This window comes from Aedes aegypti, chromosome 2 (assembly GCF_002204515.2).
Source record: "Aedes aegypti strain LVP_AGWG chromosome 2, AaegL5.0 Primary Assembly, whole genome shotgun sequence".
Taxonomy (NCBI): domain Eukaryota; kingdom Metazoa; phylum Arthropoda; class Insecta; order Diptera; family Culicidae; genus Aedes; species Aedes aegypti.
Window position 1 is genome coordinate 24,589,658 of NC_035108.1, and position 22,522 is coordinate 24,612,179.

General features: G+C 38.5%; 1 protein-coding gene across 2 annotated transcripts in view; it reads right to left on the minus strand.

Annotated features, from left to right (window-relative positions):
* LOC5568481 (mitochondrial folate transporter/carrier) overlaps positions 1-17,618 on the minus strand; it is a 33,144-nt gene extending 15,526 nt beyond the window's left edge. The window contains exons 1-2 of one of the 2 annotated variants that reach the window (XR_002499445.1): positions 16,593-17,618; positions 4,260-4,752 (exon numbers count right to left, since the gene is read on the minus strand). Coding sequence is in view for 1 of the 2 variants with exons in the window: in XM_021840289.1 (XP_021695981.1) it covers positions 4,260-4,425 (166 nt within the window). In the remaining variant the exon portion in view is untranslated. The remainder of the gene's footprint in view (positions 1-4,259; positions 4,753-16,592) is intronic. The other variant, XM_021840289.1, reaches the window with a different exon arrangement.
* Positions 17,619-22,522: the final 4,904 nt, after the last annotated feature.

Here is a 22,522-nt window from a genome sequence, read left to right on the forward strand (position 1 = left end):
TGTTCCTAGATGTGCGATTCCGTTTGTATTTCTTTATAAAACGGAGTTTTCGTAATTTGCGACAGCGGACTTTCCCCTTCGATTCCAACCAGGAAAGATTTCACCTTGTCGTTAAAATGATCCAGGTACGCTTTCTTTTTACGTTTTCTAGTCTGTTTTGCGTCTGCTTTGAGAATCTGGTATGTTCTATCGCACAGCTGTGTCTGATGTGCAACAAAGTAGTTCTTCGATGCGGCGATCCTGATTCTTGAAGAACTACTTTTGCAGCTTTGTACATTGCGTCTTTGATTCCAGTCCATTTGTCTTCTACATTATTACCCACAACTACCGATTGTTGTGTTTGTAGATGATCATTGACCCTTGCTTGGAATCTCGTCCTTTCGTCTTCGTTGCTTTTTAGTGATTCCAAATCTTATGCGCTTCGCGCTTTTATTATTTATGTGCTCTCGTTGATCTGTCGTGCTGTTCTCTTTTTTTAAGATGCATTCCATCATTTTGTGATCACTCTTCCAGGGTGTCTACTCGTTTGCCGAAATGAAATTCCCTGATATTTCCAGGTTTTCCCAGGAATCACAATATAATTCTAGGTTCAAGAAATACTCTAATTTTGAATGAAAAAAAAAAAAAAAACAAATTTTAAAATACTTTCAATTTAACGCATGCTGAAACTATTCCAATACCCAATATTCCATTAAGAAGGTGCTAACAATGCCAACATTTCTTGAACATTTTTTTAACTACTACCTTCTCATGCAAAAAAAAAATACTATGCATCATTCATTTCCAAGGGTGTTTTGGATACCTAAGACAGCTTCATGGGCGTAAAAGTAAAATTTGATTTGGATTTGCGACAATATGTTAAAATAAAAACTAAGTTTCCGATGTTTTCGCAAGTAGTCATAAAGTTCTTGCCTGCAAAAAAAGCCAAATTCTTAAAAATATCTCAAATTGATTGAATCGTGTTATTGCAAAAGTCATCATCTGCTATATATTTGATAATGTATATTCTTATCTAAATTAATACAAATAATCCGTTAAACTTTTGGATTTATTTTTTTTTTTGCGGATAAAAGAAACACGGATAATCTAGCCTACGGTTGTTCGCGCCCGATCTGTGTAACATTTAAATGTGGCAATTAAAGTAAATTATGAATTGTTACATTTCATTCGGAAATGTTCAACAGTTCTAAATCAACCCTCTCTTTCCCATGATAGCTCCATAGCTCCATAGCTCCATTGATTTTCGGCGAACTTAAGACAACCTGAATCAGATAATTGTATTCACTATTACATAAATATGATTACACATACATCTTTTTTCTATGAAGTTCATTTAGTGATTATTTTCCATGAAACCTCTCCAAGAATTTTCCTAAGGAATATCTCAAAAAATGTTTTGGATATCTCAATATAAAACCTGGATTTTTCCAAAAAATACTACAAACAATACCTCAGGGATTCCAACAAGAATTCCTTCATAAAGTATTTCCGATGTTTTTTTTTGCAATAAAGCCTCCAGAATCAAATCCGGTGATTCTTCCATCGATTTTCCTAGGACATCCTTTAAGACTCCCGTTTAAAACATGTTGGAATATTCAACCAGAAATTACTCTTCCAAGGATTTCTCAGCATTTTCTACAATTGTCCTTCAGAAATTTTCTACGATTTTAAAGAAAATCGTGGTGTATTCCTGAAGTAAATCTTAGGGTCGCATCTACTAACACTTGTGTAAGTTCTTAAGACACCCTTGATAAATAAGAATAGAAGAACTAGAAGAACTCAGACTCAGATTTTGTAGATTATTGCTAAGATAATTGAAAAAAAAAAATCAGTTGAATCTCTGCATAATATCCCGCAGTCGAGTCTAGTACACGACACGGAAGTCGAGTCTAGTACACGACACTGAAGACGGCCTTACAGTTGAAGTCGAAATACGCGTATCTGTCAAAGCATACTAACTCTAGTGGAATTGAATGGTATAGTACTAAATTCGGTTTTTTCATCTACTTATAGGTATTCTACTAAACAGCTCGAAGATTTATTATCCCGCAGGATTTTGTGAAGGAACTCCTGGAAAAACATTAAACTAAATTCCTAAAAAAATGTGTAGGAATGATCGGGAGATTTCTTGAAAAAAAAAAAATGCTGTAGTGTTAACTGGTGTGGAACCTTGAATAAACTTTTGAATATTCCATGTGAAATTTTTGAGGAATTCATTGAAAAATGTTTTAAAGAGCTCCAGTAATCCTTGGATAAAATGCTGGAGAAATACTTAGAAAACAGTAAAAACAGGGAAACTCAATAATGAAACACAGGTCGAATTTAAGGAATTGTTTGAAATGTTCTTAATATATTCACTCGGATAACACGTCGTGAAATTTTAGGAACAATTCTTTGGAATAACCGTAGATGAAATGGCGTAGAAATGCTTGTCGGGTTTCTTGAAAAAAATCCTCGAACGAATTTTACCAAAAACTCTAATCTAAAATTAACCTTTGCGGGTTTACTTGAAAAAAAAAAATCAGTGGAAAAGCTTTGGAAGATCTCTTTAAGTTGGATAGATGTACCAATAGTGTACCAGCACGATTGAACTTCATTTAGCCGCTTAAATTCAAGAAGCGCAATTAATGTACATATGAATGTTGTAACGGGAAGTAACGACCATTCACTTTATGAGAAAAAATATTTCATCGCAGTAACCAACGGTATGTCAGTGAAAAATAATACCTCCACTATTAGCATCCTTTGAAAAATTACTGAAATAATTGGTAGAGGAATTTCTGGAAGAATTTCCGGAGAGAATCCTGTTTTAGTTCTTGATAGTATTTTAGATGAAATCCCTGGAGAAACCTGTAGGCTAATTCCTGAAGCTGTTCCTGAGAAATATTGGAAGAAATTTTGCATTATAATCATTTGCAAGCAAGATAAGGAAAGAAGAGACTATAGAGACCATTTTGGTTACAATAGAGACTTCTTCAAAGACTATCCATGAAAAATAGAGACTTTTTAGAGACTTTGATAACAATAAATACCAATTCTCTAATAAGAAACTTGCTACCGGCCCTATATAATCATTTACTGTTAATCTATGTTAATCCTTTACTGAGATATTCAAAACGTCAATCATGTTTTACAAAGTCGATAAAATTTCATACTCAAAAGTATCCTTACTGAACAGCTCAAATAGCGTTTTGATAACGGCGCAGCCGATTTTTTTTTCGGTTGAAGAGAATTTTCTTGCAAATAATGGTTGCCCAGATTTACGCAAAAATCCTACCATGAATTACAGCCTCAAAACAATTTCCCTGATTGTGATCGAAATTCCCTGAGAATTCCAGGTTTTTTCCAGGTTGAATAAAATTCCCTGATAATTCCAGGTTTTCCAGGTTTTTCCAGGTAGTAGACACCCTGCTCTTCAGATGGAAAGGGTAATAGGCTCTTATGTTCGGGAGTTACATAATTACGTGATCTGGGGAACTGGATTCTCCGTTTTTAATTTATATTCATTTCGAAAGTTAGAAAGAAAATATTTTTGATCGTCCTGTAACTATTATATAACAATAACATGACGCGAGATCTGGTTGTTATCCACTACTTACAACAAAACAACGGATAGGTGCGAACAACGCGTTAGGCGCATCTCTGGAATAACAATTTTGCTTACGTCAGCAAACTGGAAAACAGCAGAAAAACGTAAAAGTACCCCTTCAAACTGGACACAAGTCGGATTTGACAACCTCTGTTGTTGATCTAAAGATTACCACAGTCCAAAGTGCTACCCATATCCCATATCCTTCGTGTACGTCAGCGGCCGCTTTTGCATGTATTAGTTGTAAACATAGATTGTGAAAGATCATCGAGCAAATATCGCTGATAAATTTTGTTTGTAAACAGATTCAGCAATGTAAACTTCTAAATTATCACCCATATGCCCGTTGGGGCTGCACAAATTCAATTTACTCGGAGATTGTGTTGTAGTGCCAATTAGAATCCGTCAGCAGCGGCGAGTGGTGCCCTTAGTATCAAACTGCTCACGAGGCATTTTTCCGAGCTCTCCACTAATCGTTATTTACATCTATCACGTCTAACTGATTGGGGCAGACCCCCAGTAGCTTACAGTGGAACCACTTCAATTACGAACATTTTGTCATCGCCCATACACTGCCTGAGGGACAGAAGCTCGTGGCAAGCACGTGGAGACCTCGTTTCAATATCAATACCTAATTGCGTAAAGATAAAAAGATTTGTGTTGCACTCACCTGCGAAGCGAATTTTGATCAGATCCAACGGGTGCAGTAGAAGCGTAGATGTTACTCCGCCGGAAACTCCGGCCATCAGATGTTCGTACTTGACGTGGGCCATCCAGCTGAACTTGCCTCCGCCAGCCCCGGTTGGTGCCGTGGGACTTTTTAGAGCCGATGCCATCTCTCCTTCCGACGACGACGATGACGATTTGGTCTGCAGTTGAGTCTTCTTATCGTTTGGCGCAATTTTGTCGCTTATCTTTGTCACACCTGAAAAAGGCAGGACTGGGTTGCGATGATGTCCGCTTCGGTCTCTGGTTTCTTCGTTACTCTCTCTCTCTCGCTACAATCTCGACTCGGCTAGAGCTGCTCGTTCAGTGTTTTGTATTGATATGATGACGCGATTGGGTGGCTTTCACTTGCTCCACCTCTGTCTGGCTGGAGGAACTGGTGATGTTGTGATGCTCTCAGCAGTGTGCGTGATTCGTGCTGATATACGTTGTGAATTCTGCGTTTTTCGAAACAGAGAATGGGAAGCAAACAGAAGTGTTGTGATTAGGTCCGATTAGGTATGAATGCTACAATGTTTAAAACTAGTTTATGTGTACATTTTGATGGCGACAAAGTGCGACTGAAGAAGCGAATAGGCTGACGTATACAAATTACCTGTTAGGTAGGTTCTTACAATAAGGGCCTCGACTACCTAGCCGTAGATACCTTTTATAAAAACTTTCCACTTACAACAAAGCGGAAGAACCGGTAAAGTTAGGAAATTCCATCAGAGCGCGGAATTTTCTCCAAAAGAACCAATTGTAGGGTAAACAACGCAATCAGGAAGCTTAGTTCTAACCAGCTAGCTAGATAGTGCAAAAGAACTTTACCCGGAAAAATTGGACAACATGTCTGTCTAGAGAGTCTAGACCGATGTTTACCACGTCATATTGCGTCACACATCAATTGTGAAGAGTAAATAAAAACTTGACCTCGGCTGGTGAATGTTAATGGTGCCATCACACCATATCGCCACGGTCAGGAGTGATAACTTGCGATTGCATACCTAAATGGGTTGTTTGCTCTGCAGTCGAAAACAAAAACACTCTTTTCGATTAACAGTTGAGACTCGGTGTTTAAAAAGATGTTTTTTTTTCCGAATTATCATGTATTGAAGCATAATAAAAAAAATAGGCAATGAACTTTTGTTTGCAAAAATTGCCACTAAATCAGTTGTTGTTCAAATGGCATATTAGCCGGTAGGGGCTAAGCAGCAAAGCTAAGCGACTAAAATTATTAGAATAGACGCAACTAACATTAGTTCAAATTATATGCCTAGACGTGAAGATATGTTCTACATAACAATGGATATAGTGAATGATAGACATGGATCAATTTACATATCATGTTAATTTTTAAATTTAGGTAATTGTAGTAATTTTAAAATTATCTATACGGAACAAAACTTGCAAAATTGGCTTCTTATTGGAAATAAAAATCAGATCACCGAGTCAATAAGAATGAATCATGATAAGAGGGTATATTTTACCAATGAGAAGCCAAGAGGTTCCAAATAAGCTATCACATTAAGTAAGTAATCGTTGTTATTTTTACAGATCAAGGTATTTTTCGGATCTTTTTAGGTTCTCAAGTAACTCGCAATCGAAATTTGGTCTCATCATATTGGTCTTCAGAAGACTTGAGCGTGAGCATGAGCATGATTGACCGCCCGCAGATGCTACTCCGTTATTGCAAGAACAGCTGTACTTACACAGGGAACCAACAGACACTACTCGGGATCAGTAGCATCCTCAATGATCAGTAGCATCCTCAATGCACATTGGTCTTCAGAAGAGTTGTATAGAAAGTAATGATACACATTTTTGCTGAATATTTCAATTCCGGCAATTCTTGTGATTTTGAAGTTATGAGCAAAATTAAGAGAAAACCTATGAGATCTTTAGATGCCTGTAACTTATGGTTCAATTACATTTTTGTTTTAGCGGGATTCGAAAGGCAATTTTTTGCAAAAACTGTGAGAACGTCATTTTTGTAAATTGAGAAATTTTCCTTCTAAAATACACTTAAAAACTCGAAATTCGCTTGTAACTCACAAGATTTTGAAGTTGTTGGCGTGCTGCCTTTAGCAAAGTTGTAGGTTTCAACAAGATGTACAACTTAATTATACACAACTTTTTTGAGAAATGTGAAACAAAAAATGTAGAAATGATGATACGATTCAGATGTAGGCCACTTTGTTTATTCCGTGAAATATTATGTTAAACTTTGTATGATTTTGCGATTTTATATTTATTTTATCAATACTGAGTAATATGATTCAAAATGAAAACAAAGTGCCAAACTTCAGTTGTATTGTCATTGTGACTGCTCTTATTTTGACCGAATTGTAAAAAAGTTCTACATACAATAGTGTCCTGGGTACAAAACAGTGGAATAATTTAATATAATTGAAGAAGTCAATGTTACCAAAAAGTTTGGGAAATTGTTAAGAGAATAAGAGTTAAATTATTGTAAAACATTTATTTTCGTTTCACACTTCTTCATAAAGTCCATTGATCCTTCAAGTGGTAATCATATGGAGTGGTATACAATAATGAAATTTTCTCATTTTTGAGCTCTTTCTGAGAAATTTCTCGGCCTCGTCGAGCAGTAAACCTATTGTGCTATAGAGTGTGCGTTAAATTTCCGCTCCGTACTGGAATACTTTCCTTCAGTATTTTTTCTACCATGCCACTGGGTGTTACATGCAAATACGTTGTTAAGTGCAGTGTTTTATTAACAGGGCAAATTGTCCATTTCCCTTATTAAACTAAAATAATATTGGTGTATTATCTAATTAAGGTTGAACATAACCTTTGAAATTGAATGAAAACATGGAACTTATTGACCAAAAATATTATGTTTTGTTGTTGGCAAAATATGGTTTTATTTACGAAACTCAAATTACTCAACACTCCATTTTGCATTTCCGTCGAAAATCACACATTTTCATGATTATCTCAAAAATCTGTCATAGGTTTCTCATCATTGTATTTGGCTTTTGATATACACGACGGGAGAATGGTAGGGCTGTCTTTTGTTCAATTATTGAGAAGTTGCTTGAAATTTTTTTTTCATCCCTTAACACCCCATTTTCATTAGGAATTGTAGCCACTAAAAGAAATTTTTATTGAACCAACTCCATGAGTTAGGGTTATTTAAATATTTCGTAGTTTTTCTCTTACATTTGCTTATAGCTTCAAGTCTTAAAATCACAGCGAAAATGTGTATCATTACTTCCTCTACAACTCTTCTGAACACCACATTCACGTAAAACTGTAAACAAAAAAGTTAGACCAATCAAATATTTCCATATTTGTAAATTTTGGACCTTCTTCTTCTTCTTTTCTGGCGTTACGTCCCCACTGGGACAGAGCCTGCTTCTCAGCTTAGTGTTCTTATGAGCACTTCCACGGTTATTAACTGAAAGCTTACTATGCCAATGACCATTTTTGCATGCGTATTATCGTGTGGCAGGTACGAAGATACTCTATGCCCTGGGAAGTCGAGAAAATTTCCAACCCGAAAAGATCCTCGACCGGTGGGATTCGAACCCACGACCCTCAGCTTGGTCTTGCTGAATAGCTGCGCGTTTACCGCTACGGCTATCTGGGCCCCAAATTTTGGACCTATTAAAAAAATAACACGTGACGATCTTTTCCTTCTTCTTCTTCCTAGAATTACGTCCCAATACTCTCTTAAAAATTTGACGACAAAGCGTGTTCTTGCTACGAATATGGAAAATTTTCCCGCTCAGATAACGGCTATATCATATTTAAAATTTAATTAAAAAAAACGAGTCCAAACTTGAACCTTGACACTGATCATGTTCGATGTTCACTTAGTCTACAGAAACACCACAGGGGCTCAACGTTTTAACACTGGGGTTGTTCTTACCTGACATTTTGGAAGAGACACGGAAAACAAAATACACCCACAATTTAAGTTTAAGCCAAGGGGTGTGATAAAACTCTTAAAAATTAGAAAAAAAAACAATGTTTTTTGGCCGTGAACCATCGAAAAGCATTTAAAAATTGAGTTAACATGTGTTTCTGGTCTAAACTTAAGCGTTCGATACTGAAATTGCAAGAGGGCTTTGGGACTCTATTGTGACAGACTCTCCTTCTCAGTTTAGTATTCTTATGAGCACCATCACAGTTAATAACTGATAGCTAGAAAGTCGAGCAAATTGCCATTACAAAAGGATCATCGACCGGTGGGATTTGAACCCACTACCCTGAGCTTGGTCTAGCCGACTAGCTGCGCGCTAACCGCTACGGCTATCAGTCCCGAACAAGGTGAAAATAGAAAAGGATTGTGGATTAGATGCATAACTCACAAGTTATATCAAGTGCTTCGTGTAAGACCACTGAGACGTTAGCTGAAATCAGTGAAAGTAACGTTTGGGATAAAATATAACGTGGAAAGACCGATGAAGATGAAGTTTTACAATACGTTCAACGTTATGCTATTCTCAGTCAACAAGGTACGACGTAGATCGTAGGATCTATAATCTAAGTTTGTTTACTCTTTTGAGATAAGTTGCTTGAATAAGTGCCCCAAATTTTAATTTAGATGATTCGGTTTCAGTAGTCTATTGCCGAAAGTCTAGGTGATTTAGCATAAGATCATTTGGCTAAACGCCATTTTGTATAATGCCCGAGTAACAGTATCCAAAAACCGATCCGTGTAAATAAATGAACTGAATTTAGTACTGTACCATTTAATTCCACTAGAATTTGTATCCTTTGATAGATACGCGTATTTTGACCTCACATGTAAGTTCACTGAAATCGACAAATAAAGCATTTTCACCAATCAAAATCTCAAAAACAAGACGTGTATGACACTTTTCAAACAACAATAGATTCAGATAGATTAATTTGGTGCTTTGGACAAAATATATACTCGTTTCTTCTCTTCTGAGATAAGTCAGTTGATTTCTGTTCCTGAGATGACTTATCTTGCCCCATCTTAGCCCACCGAAACCATTAAAACACCTCAAGAGCTAGGTAGACAACGTTAATCCCTGATCGGCAGTCCCCAGCAGTGCCACTCAATCGGTGTTTCCGATAGCCCAAAATCACTCATTTTGAAATTGAACTGAAGGTTATCTTTTTAATTATTCATTAAACTCAACAATTCATGACTCCCGTTGAACAGCAGGATGAACGATGCGTGGTGATAACAGTGGTGGGGGTCAAGTCTAGATGTTCCGGTTGATTATTGAAGGCAAAGTTTAAGAGTCGAAACAGCCCATGACTGAATGTCTGTTTCATTAAGTGAATACTAACATTGAAGGCGAAGGTATGCAGTCTATCATGCGAATCAACAATGCTATTGATCTGTCTGTAACTGGAAACAACAGATATTTATAAAGTTTTTTCTACTTTGGGTCAATGTACTTCAATCTACTTCTGGACCGATATGTCCTACAAAATCTTATGCTACGACTGAAATGTCTGATGAAATTTTAAGCAAAAATTTCGTCGAATTGCTGTCATTCACCTTCTCGATCATTAAGCATTGATTATACAGTTATATGTGCACGACCATTGAAAGCCACCCCTCAGGAAAGTGACTATAAATTGATGATCTATGGAATAATGCTCGCGGTACATCAATTTTCAAGCTTTAATAAAATAAAGATAGAGGAGACTAAGTTCCAAGGATTCCAGGTTCCCACGAGAAAGAGATCAACAAACGGATCAGTCATGGGATCAGGCTTGCGTCATATCAATCTTTATGTTTTTAAATAAAAAGAAAACAATTGAATTGGATACTATTTAAGCATATTATGGTCTTTATAGGCACATTAACTTTTTTTTGCTTGATGAATGGGATGCATCCATGAAAAATGTGTTAATGATAAATTACTGTAAAAGTTGTTAGACGAGTTTCTAGAACAATCCCTAGAAGAATCCTTGTGAAAGTTGTGGATTATTTTTTTAGTGGTTAAATTGTCTGTGAATTGTTGTGCCATAATTCCAATGGAAAATATTTCAAAAATAAATTGATTTACCATATTTTGTGTTAAAAATTTAGTTTTGACCGTAAACAAATATGTTCAGTGACATTTCACTTGTTCCTCCCTAGCGCACTCTATGACAGTGGGGCATTATATTTGCAGAGGAAAAAATCTGCTTAAAAATTCGCTATTTCGACTAGATACCGAAATATTGCAATGTATGACGGTTTCTAGATTTCTAACAGTAAATTGTTTTTCGAATATTCTGCATGTCTTGTTATTGTGCGATAATCGCGAAACATGCTTACTGAAGACTAACCCAAAAAAAAAACTTTGAAAATTGATGGTCTTTCAGTTGCCATTTTCAAGTCACATCAATTAAATTCTGAAATTATGGGGTCTATTTTGTAAGATTGTACCCCGTTTGGCATAAAGTCGTTTGGCATAATAGCCGTTTGGCAGAATGTTTGACTTAGAATGAATATCGCCATTTTTGAATCTTTTACCGAAATCAACATCACCGAGCCCATAGCAAAATGTTTGGTAGGTTCTCAACAAGCGTGGTGTTCGTTCAGAGATTTTCCAAGCAATAAATATAAAAAAATGTTGTGATATTAGAAAGCATAACTAAATAAAAAACTCGTGGACGGGTCTGGTGAAAGATCTTTTCGGAATAATAATTTTCTCTACATCCTAGAACAAAGAGTATCCTTGAACTTGTAGCGATTTACATATTTGAAAATTAGAAAACAGTTATTTTTTAAGGGAACGCTCATAGAATATTTCGCTGCAGATCAAGCTCTGTCCCAGTTTGGACGTAACACTTGATGAAAGTTATTTGATAAAAGAAGGGAAAGCTTATTAGCCAAATATTAAAAGCTCTATTATTGTAGCATAATACAACAATAGCCTTTATACGAGAGCAGACAAGTTTAAAATGTTTGAGGCTCTAACGCAAAAAAAAATCTTTCACAGCATAACTCAAATGAACAAAAGAAAATATTTGTGGCAATTTTAAGTTTGTGTACATCGAAACTACGGTCTATTATCGAAAAAAGGGAAAATATGTGATTAAAATAATATTTTTCCAGCATTTCTCGAAAAAAAAAATATGTTGAATATTGGCAGGTTCTAAAGTAATTATCATTTTAAGAGCATGTCTTGCAAGAATTGATAAAACAGCAAAATATAAAATGGTTAACATTTAGCTTAACTAAATAATAAATTTTATAACATTATAAATATAAAGAACAGCCTATTTTTGAAAGAAGGCAAAATTTATAATTGATCCAATAGAAGATTGGACGCCAAAAATTATTGCGGCATAATAAAACGAAATGACAAAAGAAATTGCGTTCAGAACCATCGAACTGATTGTGCTACGTTTCCCCAAATATCGTTTCACCGAATGTCGGTTCCCCGAGTGCCAGTTCCCTGAATGACCTTTTTCTCCGAAAGCCATTTCCCCGAATGACTGGTTTCCCGGATATACTGTCATTCTCGGCTATACACATGTTGACAAAAATTCTGAAGACTCGAAAGAACTGCCAATTAAATAAAGAAGGGTGCATATTAGATGGCCAGTTCGTTAACCACTCTGAAATGTATAAGGTTAGGACAATTAGGAGTACCAAAAACTTTTCGGGAAAGTGGGCTAATCGGCAAACGGGGTATTCGGGGAACTGACATTCGAGGAAAAGTAACACAACCCATCGAAGTAACCAGTAATCGATTTCTCTTTTCGCAGATAACTTGAGCAGATCAATGTTATCGATTGCCGCTCTTTTATCAATTGGAAACAAAAAAAATATCTAAAATATATAGCTCCAAATGACAGCCTATGTATGAAAAAAGGTGAAATTTATTTAAATTTTAAATCAACAGTTTTTATACCTATAATTCAGATGACATCATATTTAGAAAAAAAAATAGAATGTTTGAAAGAAGGGTAAATTTGTGCTAAGTATATCAACATTTTCAGAGCAAAAAATATTACAATAGCGAAATTCAAAAGAATAATAAATATTTGAAAAAAAGAGTAATTTCTGGATAAATAATAAAATACTATTGGCAAAATTGTTTATAATATGCTTTAGTTTGTTCAAGAGCATATGATTGTTGAATAAAGTGTCATTTTGTATCAATTGACTTCAAAACAGCCTGATGTCATCAGAAAGATTCAATAGAAACGTAAAAACGATGGCATCTTAAGAAATTCTTGATTTCAGACTTATTATGCCAAACGACTACCCAGACAACCAGAAGTCGCATCAAAGTTCACGTAATAACTCGTTAATGCATACAAATTACATCAAACCCGCAAAACACGGTTGATAAAATCGTCAGATTGATGAGTTTCCTCGCATAAAATGCTTTTTTTCTGATTTCGTTTATACATTTTGTTTCGTCCCGTACACTCGCACAAAGTAAGTCGCATCAATCCGTAGCAGCTGTCAAATCAACATTTGTTATCATAAGTTAAGTCGCATAGGATCACAGGTTAGTTCGGTAGAACATTTATACACTCGCATTGTATGCTATGATTCATCACATAATATATGCACGTATATCGCCTCCACTTTTGTATGTAGAAGGCGTTTTCGCGACAGCTTATAAATGAAATTTTGCACATACAAAGCCTCCAGGTGATTTCATAATACGTACATTTTGGTTGTCTGGGTATTATGCCCAACGACCATTATGCCAAACGACTTTATGCCAAATGACCTACCACCTTTTGTAAACCGAGTGGATTCATGCGACTCGCCTGTAGTCATCGTCGATCAAAGTAAGCATGCATATTTCAGATGTCACCCGTCGACTCCCATGGATCAATGCACGAGTTCACTAATTTGACGTTTGAGCGGTGCCGAATTCACTCGTTGCCATGGTCACATGAACAACACGGCACCGCTCAAACGTCAGATAGTGAACTCGTGCATCGGTCCATAGTAATCCAGTCACATAAAGTGACAACTGTCAATAAACTCGACTCGACTTATAAAATAGGGCCTCATATTTTTTTTCAGTTTGAACTTCTAAGAGCGAACAACTTCTAAGAGCGAAGCACTGATAAAAAAAACTGCAAAGATGGTGTTCACTTCGGATACGGCTGGTACAAGGCGTGGAGCGCAGCGAGCTAGGTGGGTAAATCAAGTGAGCAGCGATTTCACGAGCGTGGAGCAGAACGAAGGATGGAGAGATGCGGCCACAAACCGAGTATTGTGGCGTGAAATTGCTGATCAGTGTTATCTAAACATGTTAACTGAATAAATGAAATTAGGATTTGTTAAACAAAAAGCTGTTGCTCCCTTTTCAAATGTTGTAACCGAATACATTACTTTCATTGAGCAGGATGCTGAACTATGCGTGGCGAATTTCTATTGATAACATTAGAGGTCAAGTCTAGATGCTATTGTCGATTATGGGAAACAAAGTCTACCCTCCAAATTAACCTTTTGTCTGTGCGAAAAAATAGTTATGTCGTCTCTGCCTTGGGGTCATATCCACCCCAAATTTCAATCGTGATTACTTCACGAAATTTGAATGGATTTTTGTTTTTTTTTTCTGCCGTTATGGAAAGGAAATTTTATTGGGTTTTACTAAAGATATAAGAAAATTCAAATGGGGAATGGTTTATCTCGGGGACCCAAGAAACATCTTAGTGGAACAAGAGAACCACTATATTTAAAATTATGCTTTCTTTGGTATCTCTTGGTAACAGTGAAAGGGCTACTATATTACAAATTAATTAGTTAGGAAGTTCATCGTAGATGACCAGACGTACCAGATCTACCTATTTTCGATAAAACATTGGCCCAATTGAATTGACACGATCAGCTTAATAAATAGCCTGCCCATCGTATCCTTCCAGCTTTGGCCATCTTCTGGATACTGTGTTCGCCGTAGAGTCGGGCGAGTTCGAGGTTCATCCTTCACCGCCACACACCATTTTCTTGCACTCCGCCAAAGATCGTCCTAAGTACCCGACGTCCGAAGACTCCAAGTGCTTACAAGTCCTCCTCGAGCATCGTCCACGTTTTATGCCACGCTACCGGCCTTAGGGGCGATCCATTAATTACGTAAGACAATTTTCGGTGTTTTTCAACCCCCCCTCCCCCCATGGTAAGATTTTTTGTATGAAAATTAGAAATAAGTTGTATGGCGTGTAAGAAATCTCAAACCCCCCCTCCCCCCATAAACCCTTACATAATTAATGGACTGCCCCTTATGAACGTTTTTTACATGGTACATTTGGTGCGGGTGCGAATCTTTTTTGATCACAGCTTCTTGTGCTGGCCATAGTAGACCAGACTTCCACTGATGATGCGCCTTCATATTCCGAGGCTAACGTTATCATTAGCTGTCAGCAAGGATCCAAGGTAGATGAACAACTCGACCACCTTGAACGTATCCTCGTCTATCATCATAACACTGCTACCTTGACGAGTCCTGTCGCGCTCGGATTCACTCACTAGCATGTATTTTGTCTTGGACGCATTCACCACCAGTCCAACTTTTGCAGCCTCGCGTTTCAGGCGGGTGCACTGGTCTGCCACCTTTTCAAATGTTTACTACAGGTGACAGACGACGGAAGATGGTCTGGGATAATACTTTGTAGGCCACGTTCAGGATGGTGATCGCTCGAATGTTCTCACAATCTAACTTGTCACCCTTCTTGCAGATAGGGCATATTACCCCTTTTTTCACTTTTTCGGTAGCTGTTATGTTTACCAGTTGATACCTATCAGCCGGTGCAGACAAATAGCCAGCCTCTCCGGGTCCATCTCGGTGAGTTCAGCTTCGACACCATCCTTACCAGCAGCTTTATTGTTCTTGAGCTGGTGAATGGCATCCTTAACCTCCCTCAAAGTGGGGCTGGTTGGTTTCCATCGCCCGCATTACTGACGAAAGCATTTCCTCCGTTGTCCCGACCTCCATTGCCTGTGCCCTCAGCGCCATTCAGGTGTTCGTCGAAGTGCAGATTCCACCTTTCGATCACCTCACGCTCATCCGTCATGATGCTTCCATCCTTATCCCCGCACATCTCGGCTCGCGGCACGAAGCCGTTGCGGGATGCGTTAAGCTTCTGTTAGAACTTACGTAATTCTTGAGATCGGCACAGCTGTTCCATCTCCTCGCACTCCGTCTTCTCCAGGTGGCGTTTTTTCTCCCGAAAAAGGCGGGTCTGCTGTTACCTTTTCCGTCTATAACGTTCCACGTTCTGCCAGGTCCCTTGCTGCAGCATGACCGCCCGCACTGCATTATTCTCCTCCAGAATCTGCCTACATTCCTCGTCGAACCAATCGTTCTGTCGACTCCGTCCCACGTACCCGACGTTGCTCTCAGCTGCATTGTTGATCGCTGCTTTTACTGTTCTCCAGCAGTCCTCATGAGGGGCTTCATCCAGCTCACCCCTCTTACGGTAATGCAGCCTCGAGATGCTGCGCGTATGCAGTTGCGATACGTTTGCTTGTATTAGTCACGAAAAGGATGTAAACAAAACGATCAGCTGATGGTGACGTTGAGCCTGCTTGAAAAATAATTATTATTCGCAGCTTACCAGACATGACGACATCTTCGGCAACTTTGGCTCGGCAAATTGGCACGTAGTTGTGCTTTCAAAAATAAAGTCACTACAAATACTAGTTTGATGCTTCAAACGCACCTCACGTAATACCCCACATCGGTTCAGGGCTACGTGTATGCTCTATTCTTTCGATATTCTGCCAGTAGGTGCCACAAATCGGATCACTAACACAAAAGTTACAGGCCTTCGAAGTGCTCAGGGGTCATATTGACCCCACAACCCAGACAAAGGGTTAACAATGCTGTAAACCGTGTTAAACTATTGGAATGGTTACTGTGCAAACTTATATCATAGAACAAGAGATGCAGCTGGAAACTGAATTTTATACGGATTTGTTTTTACTACGGGTCATTGTACTTCAATGGATTGTTCTATACAGTCTGTTGTGGCCTACATGCAAATCTCAATTCTACGAATCAAATTTCTGACGAAATATTCGCAAAAATTTCGTCACACAGTAGGCTGCCATTCACCTTGTCGATCGTTAGCCATATCTATCATATAAGACGCAAGCAGTGCTGCCGCTCAAAACTAGAAGGCGCTACAGTAGCACTACCCCAATCTTCCCTACCCCAGGGACCAGCTGTCGTCTCTTCAGCCTATCGCCCCTTCACCGCATATTGGTTCCGTCCTTTCCTCCCTGTACCTGTGGCAGATTTTGTTTGACTGCCTCATAAATTTGATCCCGATGTTTCTGACTGCCTAAAATAATGATTGTAAAAGTGCAAATTGTACTTACTATTACTATTATTATTAGACGAATTTCCAACGAAGCGATGGCTCTCTTCCTCCGTTCGCGTTGATTTATCTTTCGTTTTGTCCTTTGTTATTGTTTAGAGAAGGGAAACAATTTGTGACTCGTCGCCTATGTACATTATATACAGGAAGGAAAAAAAATCCAAATGGAAGTCGAACACGATGACCTGGCGGGCCCCCCTTTTTGACAACGACGGGAGGGAGGGATGGGTCAAACAGGTGTACAGTTCGTAGCGGGTTGACGACAACGGTCACAGTGCAGTACTTCGCAATTTCGGATTTTTTTCGGACTACTTTCAGCGGCCATTCAGCGACTGATAAGGGCACAGAAATATGACGTAAACGCAGTCTTTTCACTGACGATACCGTGGGCAGATACTTCTACGTCTGCAGTTGGTAGCGTTTTGCACATTTTGCGAGCACTTGTACCAAGTCACAATGTTATGAAAAATTCCGAACGGAAATGGGTTTATTCCGTAATTTTCCTCCCGCGAAACGAACTAGCGAACAAGAGGGGAGAGACACTTTTCCGAAGCACACGAAATGGCGAATAATTTTGCTTCCCGCACGAATGACACCACGCGAACTCCGCAGCAGGCTCTGATTTTTAACTTTCAAGGTTGCTTATCGATTTCCTCTAGATTTGCTTCCAACATGGAGGATGAGAGAGCACCAAATCCGGAAAGATCGACCGACGGATGACGGAGTGATGTGCGATTGGTGATGTGAATTCTTCCGCAGGGGCAAAAAAACTGATCCGCAGCACACTTCACTTGGCTTCTCTTGACAACTTCCACGCTGACTAATGAACGCTTCGTCGCTGTGTAGTGCTTCTACTCTTCTTCGCCTGCTATGTCCTGCCTGCGGCTGGATGGCGTGTTGTGTGCCGTAGTTATGCGCATGGAGTTTACACGCACACTCACACAGACAACTCGCACACCGAAGCGAGGACGACGAAACGTCGGAGAAGTGAGCAGCTGAGCGCTGGCTTGCAAAGCAACTGACTCGTGATCGGCTGATGCTCGGGCGTTTGTATCGTGGAAAAGGATGAATGAAGATGATACCGATGTTCATCGGGTGACGTTCGTGTCAGAGTGACGGTTATTCTGATGGTGACTGTTGGTAGCGCTCGAGCAACGGGACTTTTCATTGATGCTTTCATAGTAGCGTGCTATAAACTATGAATGGAGGTGATTTAAAGTAACGGTTGGTTGTGTAGCGTCGAGGATGGCGATTGTTATGATGGATGATGACAATAGTGTTGGTTTCAGGATGAGTACCTTGTCTTCTGTCTAATAATCTACATGAAATATTAAATAATTGTATGTTATACATGATGTGTGTTACGTCAGTGTTCTTTCTGGTGTTACGTCCCAACTTGGACAGAGCCTGTTTCTCAGCACTGTTTAATGAGCTCGTCCATAGCTATTAACAGGGAACTTTGGGCATTTTGACACTTTGTACTGGGCATTTCGTACTTTGTATGTTTATTTAATGTAACTATGAACTCATTTCTAATAGAGGTATGTTCCGTTTTTATCACGTTCCGATTTTGTCATCAAATTATTCCGTTTTTTATCAACACAAAAAATGATTATTTTTTTTATCTTCAAATTGTTTAGAATAGGTATATTTTCAACGCAAAACGCATCTGTCCGGATTTCGATTCAAAAGCGTCCGGCATTTTGATGCATGTGTCCGGATTTAAGAACACGACATGCTTCATTAAATTAACGTTTTACATGTTATAAATGTATATTTTACTACAATTGTTGTTCATGGTACAAAGTTTGGGAGTATACCTGTGTGGAAAACAATAAAACTTATACTAGATGTGATAGAAACATGTTTAAAACAGCGTTTGAAGTTTCGGCGTTACTTAAGTGTCCGGGTAATGATGCATCACGGTATAAACTGAATACTTATTTTGAGGCAATTAAAATTCTTTTCAATAGCCTCAGAGTTGAATGTTCGACATTATGTTAATGTTGAGCACCTACGATACATGGTGGGTGTCAAGTCATATACTATGTAATAAGGCTTGAGTCCTTCTTATCCACTAATCAATTGGAGTTTTCAAACTAAGCATGGTCTGTTGGACAAGATTGACCCATCCTTCAACAACCGAGAGTTGCTCTGGCCACGACCTAGCAACAACTGGAATTTGTGGCTTTTTGGCCATCCTATGGTGTTTTTTTTTTGTATGAAAATAAAAATTATATTATATGGCACCTAAGATATCTTAAACCCCCTTCACTCCCCAATAACCCCTTACGTGATTAATGTCCCACATTTGTTCAGATCTTGTTTATAAGTTATGCACTTGGGAATGAACTCAAGAATGTTTTGGAAATGGCAAGAGACACGATTTATTTTGGATAAGACTGTCGATCCCGTCATATATTGTACACTGTCTGCTATTTCCTTCACTCGATAGCATTGCACAGATTATAGCAAACAGCCATTGATTAGATCCTGTTCCAAGGGGTAGGAGAAGAGGTTCAGCAGAGCTAAGCATTTATAGAAAATTTAGGAATCTCCATATAATAAGTAGAAGAGGGTAAAGGCCTAAAATGGCTTACAATTTGAGAAACTGTTGATATTGGACGTTCCCACGTCAAGCACGTTGCCATCCCAAATTTACTGGGATCTTGATCTTTGAGCAGATATGAATCACTTCTCCATATGGAGACTGAAAAGTTAATTAGGAGTTTTATGACTCAGAAGCCCATCATTCGTTTTAGCAGCCATGTTGATTTTGCAGCTTGCAATTTCAAAGTGATAAAACTCAGTCATCGTAAGTAATATTGATTCAGGAAAGTATTGCAACTTGCGCTTACATGCAGAAAGTATGCTGATACTCTTTCAGCTATGTCAGTACAAAACCGAGTGATTTTCTTTAATTCGCAATCGTGAGACAAATTAACCAAAACCATTGAAGCCCAGTACAAATTTCAATGACGACCTACTTTGTCTTATACCAACAGCCATACGACTTTACAAACGATTTTCAAAAAGTTCTAATTTGGTGATGCTTGTTCTAGATTTTGTACACTTTTGTGTTTTGATGAACTTATTTATAAATACAAACGGAATGGTGCTTTAAACCTACTGTCACGTTTTTTCGGTTCGGGGCATCATTTCAGTTAGGCTGATGCAATTGAAAATCGGTTGGTACAAGTAAATTAACAGTTATTTGAACAAAAATAGTGCGACTGTTTCAATCGTTTTCAATTAATAGATTTGTGAAAGTGAAAAAGACGTGGCAATTTTCTTCAGAAACGAAATTGCTCCTCTTCCGCGTGTTAGTGGTTTTCAGTGGAAATAATTGAAATAGGGTTAGCGGAAACGGAGTTTGTATGGTTGGCTACAGTGTAGTATTTCGATCAAGAGCGTGCTGGACGTTGAACGACGGACAAGTACGGATTGAGCAAAGTTTTTAGGATTCTGCAAGCATCTGGTGAGTTCGTTCCTTTTCAAATAAAAACCTCAAGATTGTTTTAGATGTAACGAGTTTTGACCAGATGCTCGCGTTTCGGAGTGCTCTATGTTTCTTCGGTTCTCGTGTAGGGTTTTTTTCAGTTCGCAAGTTTCGGTGAATCGATTTTTTTTTTCGATGACCCTTGAGGGATCGATTCTGTTTTTTACTGATAAAAAAGCGGAAAACTACTACCGTTGAACATGTACCTAATCAATTTTTTACGCGAAACAAAATTCTTCATACTGTAAATAAAATATTGTTTCTCTCTTGATTGTCGGCATTCAAGAGATAAAATTAAAAGCAAATTAAAAACCAATGCTCGGTGTGTATCGCTAGCTTCTCTGGCGAATCCTGACCTGAAACCCCTCCTAACCTCCAGCCCCGTGGCACTGTTCTAGATTGGCGATTAGTGCATTCCTGTGAAAGTTGGTAGAAGTAACTTTAGAAGCAAGATCACCACAATCATTTTACTTATAAGATTTTGGCAATGCAAAGCACAGGAAACCATAAATAGTTATTTCAGTTTGCAAAACTTTCACAACATACACTCCCGTGCATAAGTTTGGGTTCACCTCCTAAAAAACATACAAAAGTGTTCAGTTCATTGTTTAGGACAGCGAATACCCCTCGGCTCGGTGCAATGTAATCCCTTAAGCGGGTGAGACAGGAGATGTCAAATTGAAGTTGACATTAGCGAATTGTCAGGCAGGACGATAGGCAAAATCGAAATAGTTGTAAACAATTTATACCTGAAGCAGATGTTATTTCTCAAAGTATATTTTTGGAATTTTACTTCTTATAACATTATATGCAACCCATTATTTAGTTTTAGACTCCCTACAATAATATATTCTACTGGTATTCTAAAAGTGTGGAATATTTTTCGGACACTAAGTTGTAAGTAACTATACTGAAATCGACTGGAATCGCATTTAATTAATTAATAAATATTGCAGCTTTAGCGATACTCTGCGGAAAAAGCGAGTTGCTCAAAGACATCCGAAATCAGACCAACGGAAACTAAAGAACTTACGGATTGTGAGGTACCATGAATCGGAGATCGGCTGTACGGCAGACGCGGTCGCGAACTCGAGTTATATCAGAAGGTGCGGCTAACCTCCAAAATGATGACGTTCATCGTGAGAATGCATCTGTGAAGTCATCGGAGGCCAATTTCGAACCATCCATAGTTGCCGAGGAGCGTGCGGATGAAAGGGATTGTTGTGCCTGCGATCGTCCAAACAAGGCCGAGTGGTTCATGGTGCAGTGCGAAGGTTGTCTTTTGCAAGAAAAGATCCAGCAAGCTACCCTAGAGAATCTGGAGCGCGAGAAGTAGTACATTACACGAAAATACGAACTTCTGGAGCAGCAGGATGAAGCTGATACGTCAAGCTTGAATAGTGGGCGGTTCAATCGAACTAATCGCTGGGGCTTCAGTTGACCGGAACAACGTGAAGATTACGTCCACTCCATTGAAGACGGGGGTTGGTGCTATCCACGCAAATCAGAAGAGCGATGATAGTCATCTGGCGTCCAGCATCGATGGCGTCGCTGACAGCGACATGGAGAAGACTTTTGGAAGCATAACCAATAACCATCGATGATAACGTAGTGAAAGCAGCCGGCAGAGAGAACATCTTGCCGCAAATAGATGTACAGCCTCTAGCGAATCTACTGGAATACACCGCACCCAAAATCCCTGAGAGAGGCGCTCGTCCAAAGATTACGTAACCTTTGTACGAGAAGTGACGGAGAGATACCAAAGACCTTCGGAAAGAACACGATCGGCAACAATTCTTATCTCTGTGATTATACGTCCAATTGAAACTCTCTAAGGCAAAAATGTATTCTTATTTCGTACGTATTTTTCCATTATTTGAACTTTGTATACTAATTTTTTACTTCAAGTTGTGACATTTTTCAAAAAACACACTGAAAAATCATATCTTATTTCCTCAGCATTGGATCGAACAAAATTTAAAAAAAAGGTGCCATTACAATCGTAATCTTATATTCTTTGAAGAGCACTCACATTCGGTCATTCAAGTCATCGTGCAAAAGTTTGGGTTCACCACTCAGTATGGTGTACCGTGTAAAAGTTTGGGTTCACCTGAACCTACTTAAAACACGAAAAATCTCAAACCAATCTTGTACGCGCCATTATTTGCGCTCGAAAAAAATTTAAACTATATGACTACACCGTCCAATTGAGATATGGATTTTTATAGAATCCTGGTTAACATCTTCACAGTCTGTCACGATTTTCAAAAGACAATGGATGTAATTCTGACGAAATCCTGGACCTAATCTCACAGGGTACTGAGCAAGAATTTTTTTTGTTATGGAACGCTAGCCAAGAACATTGTCTTTCTATCTATAGTGAAAAACTTCCCAAGATCTTTAGTATTGCAACTCGATGGTCCTTTCAATAC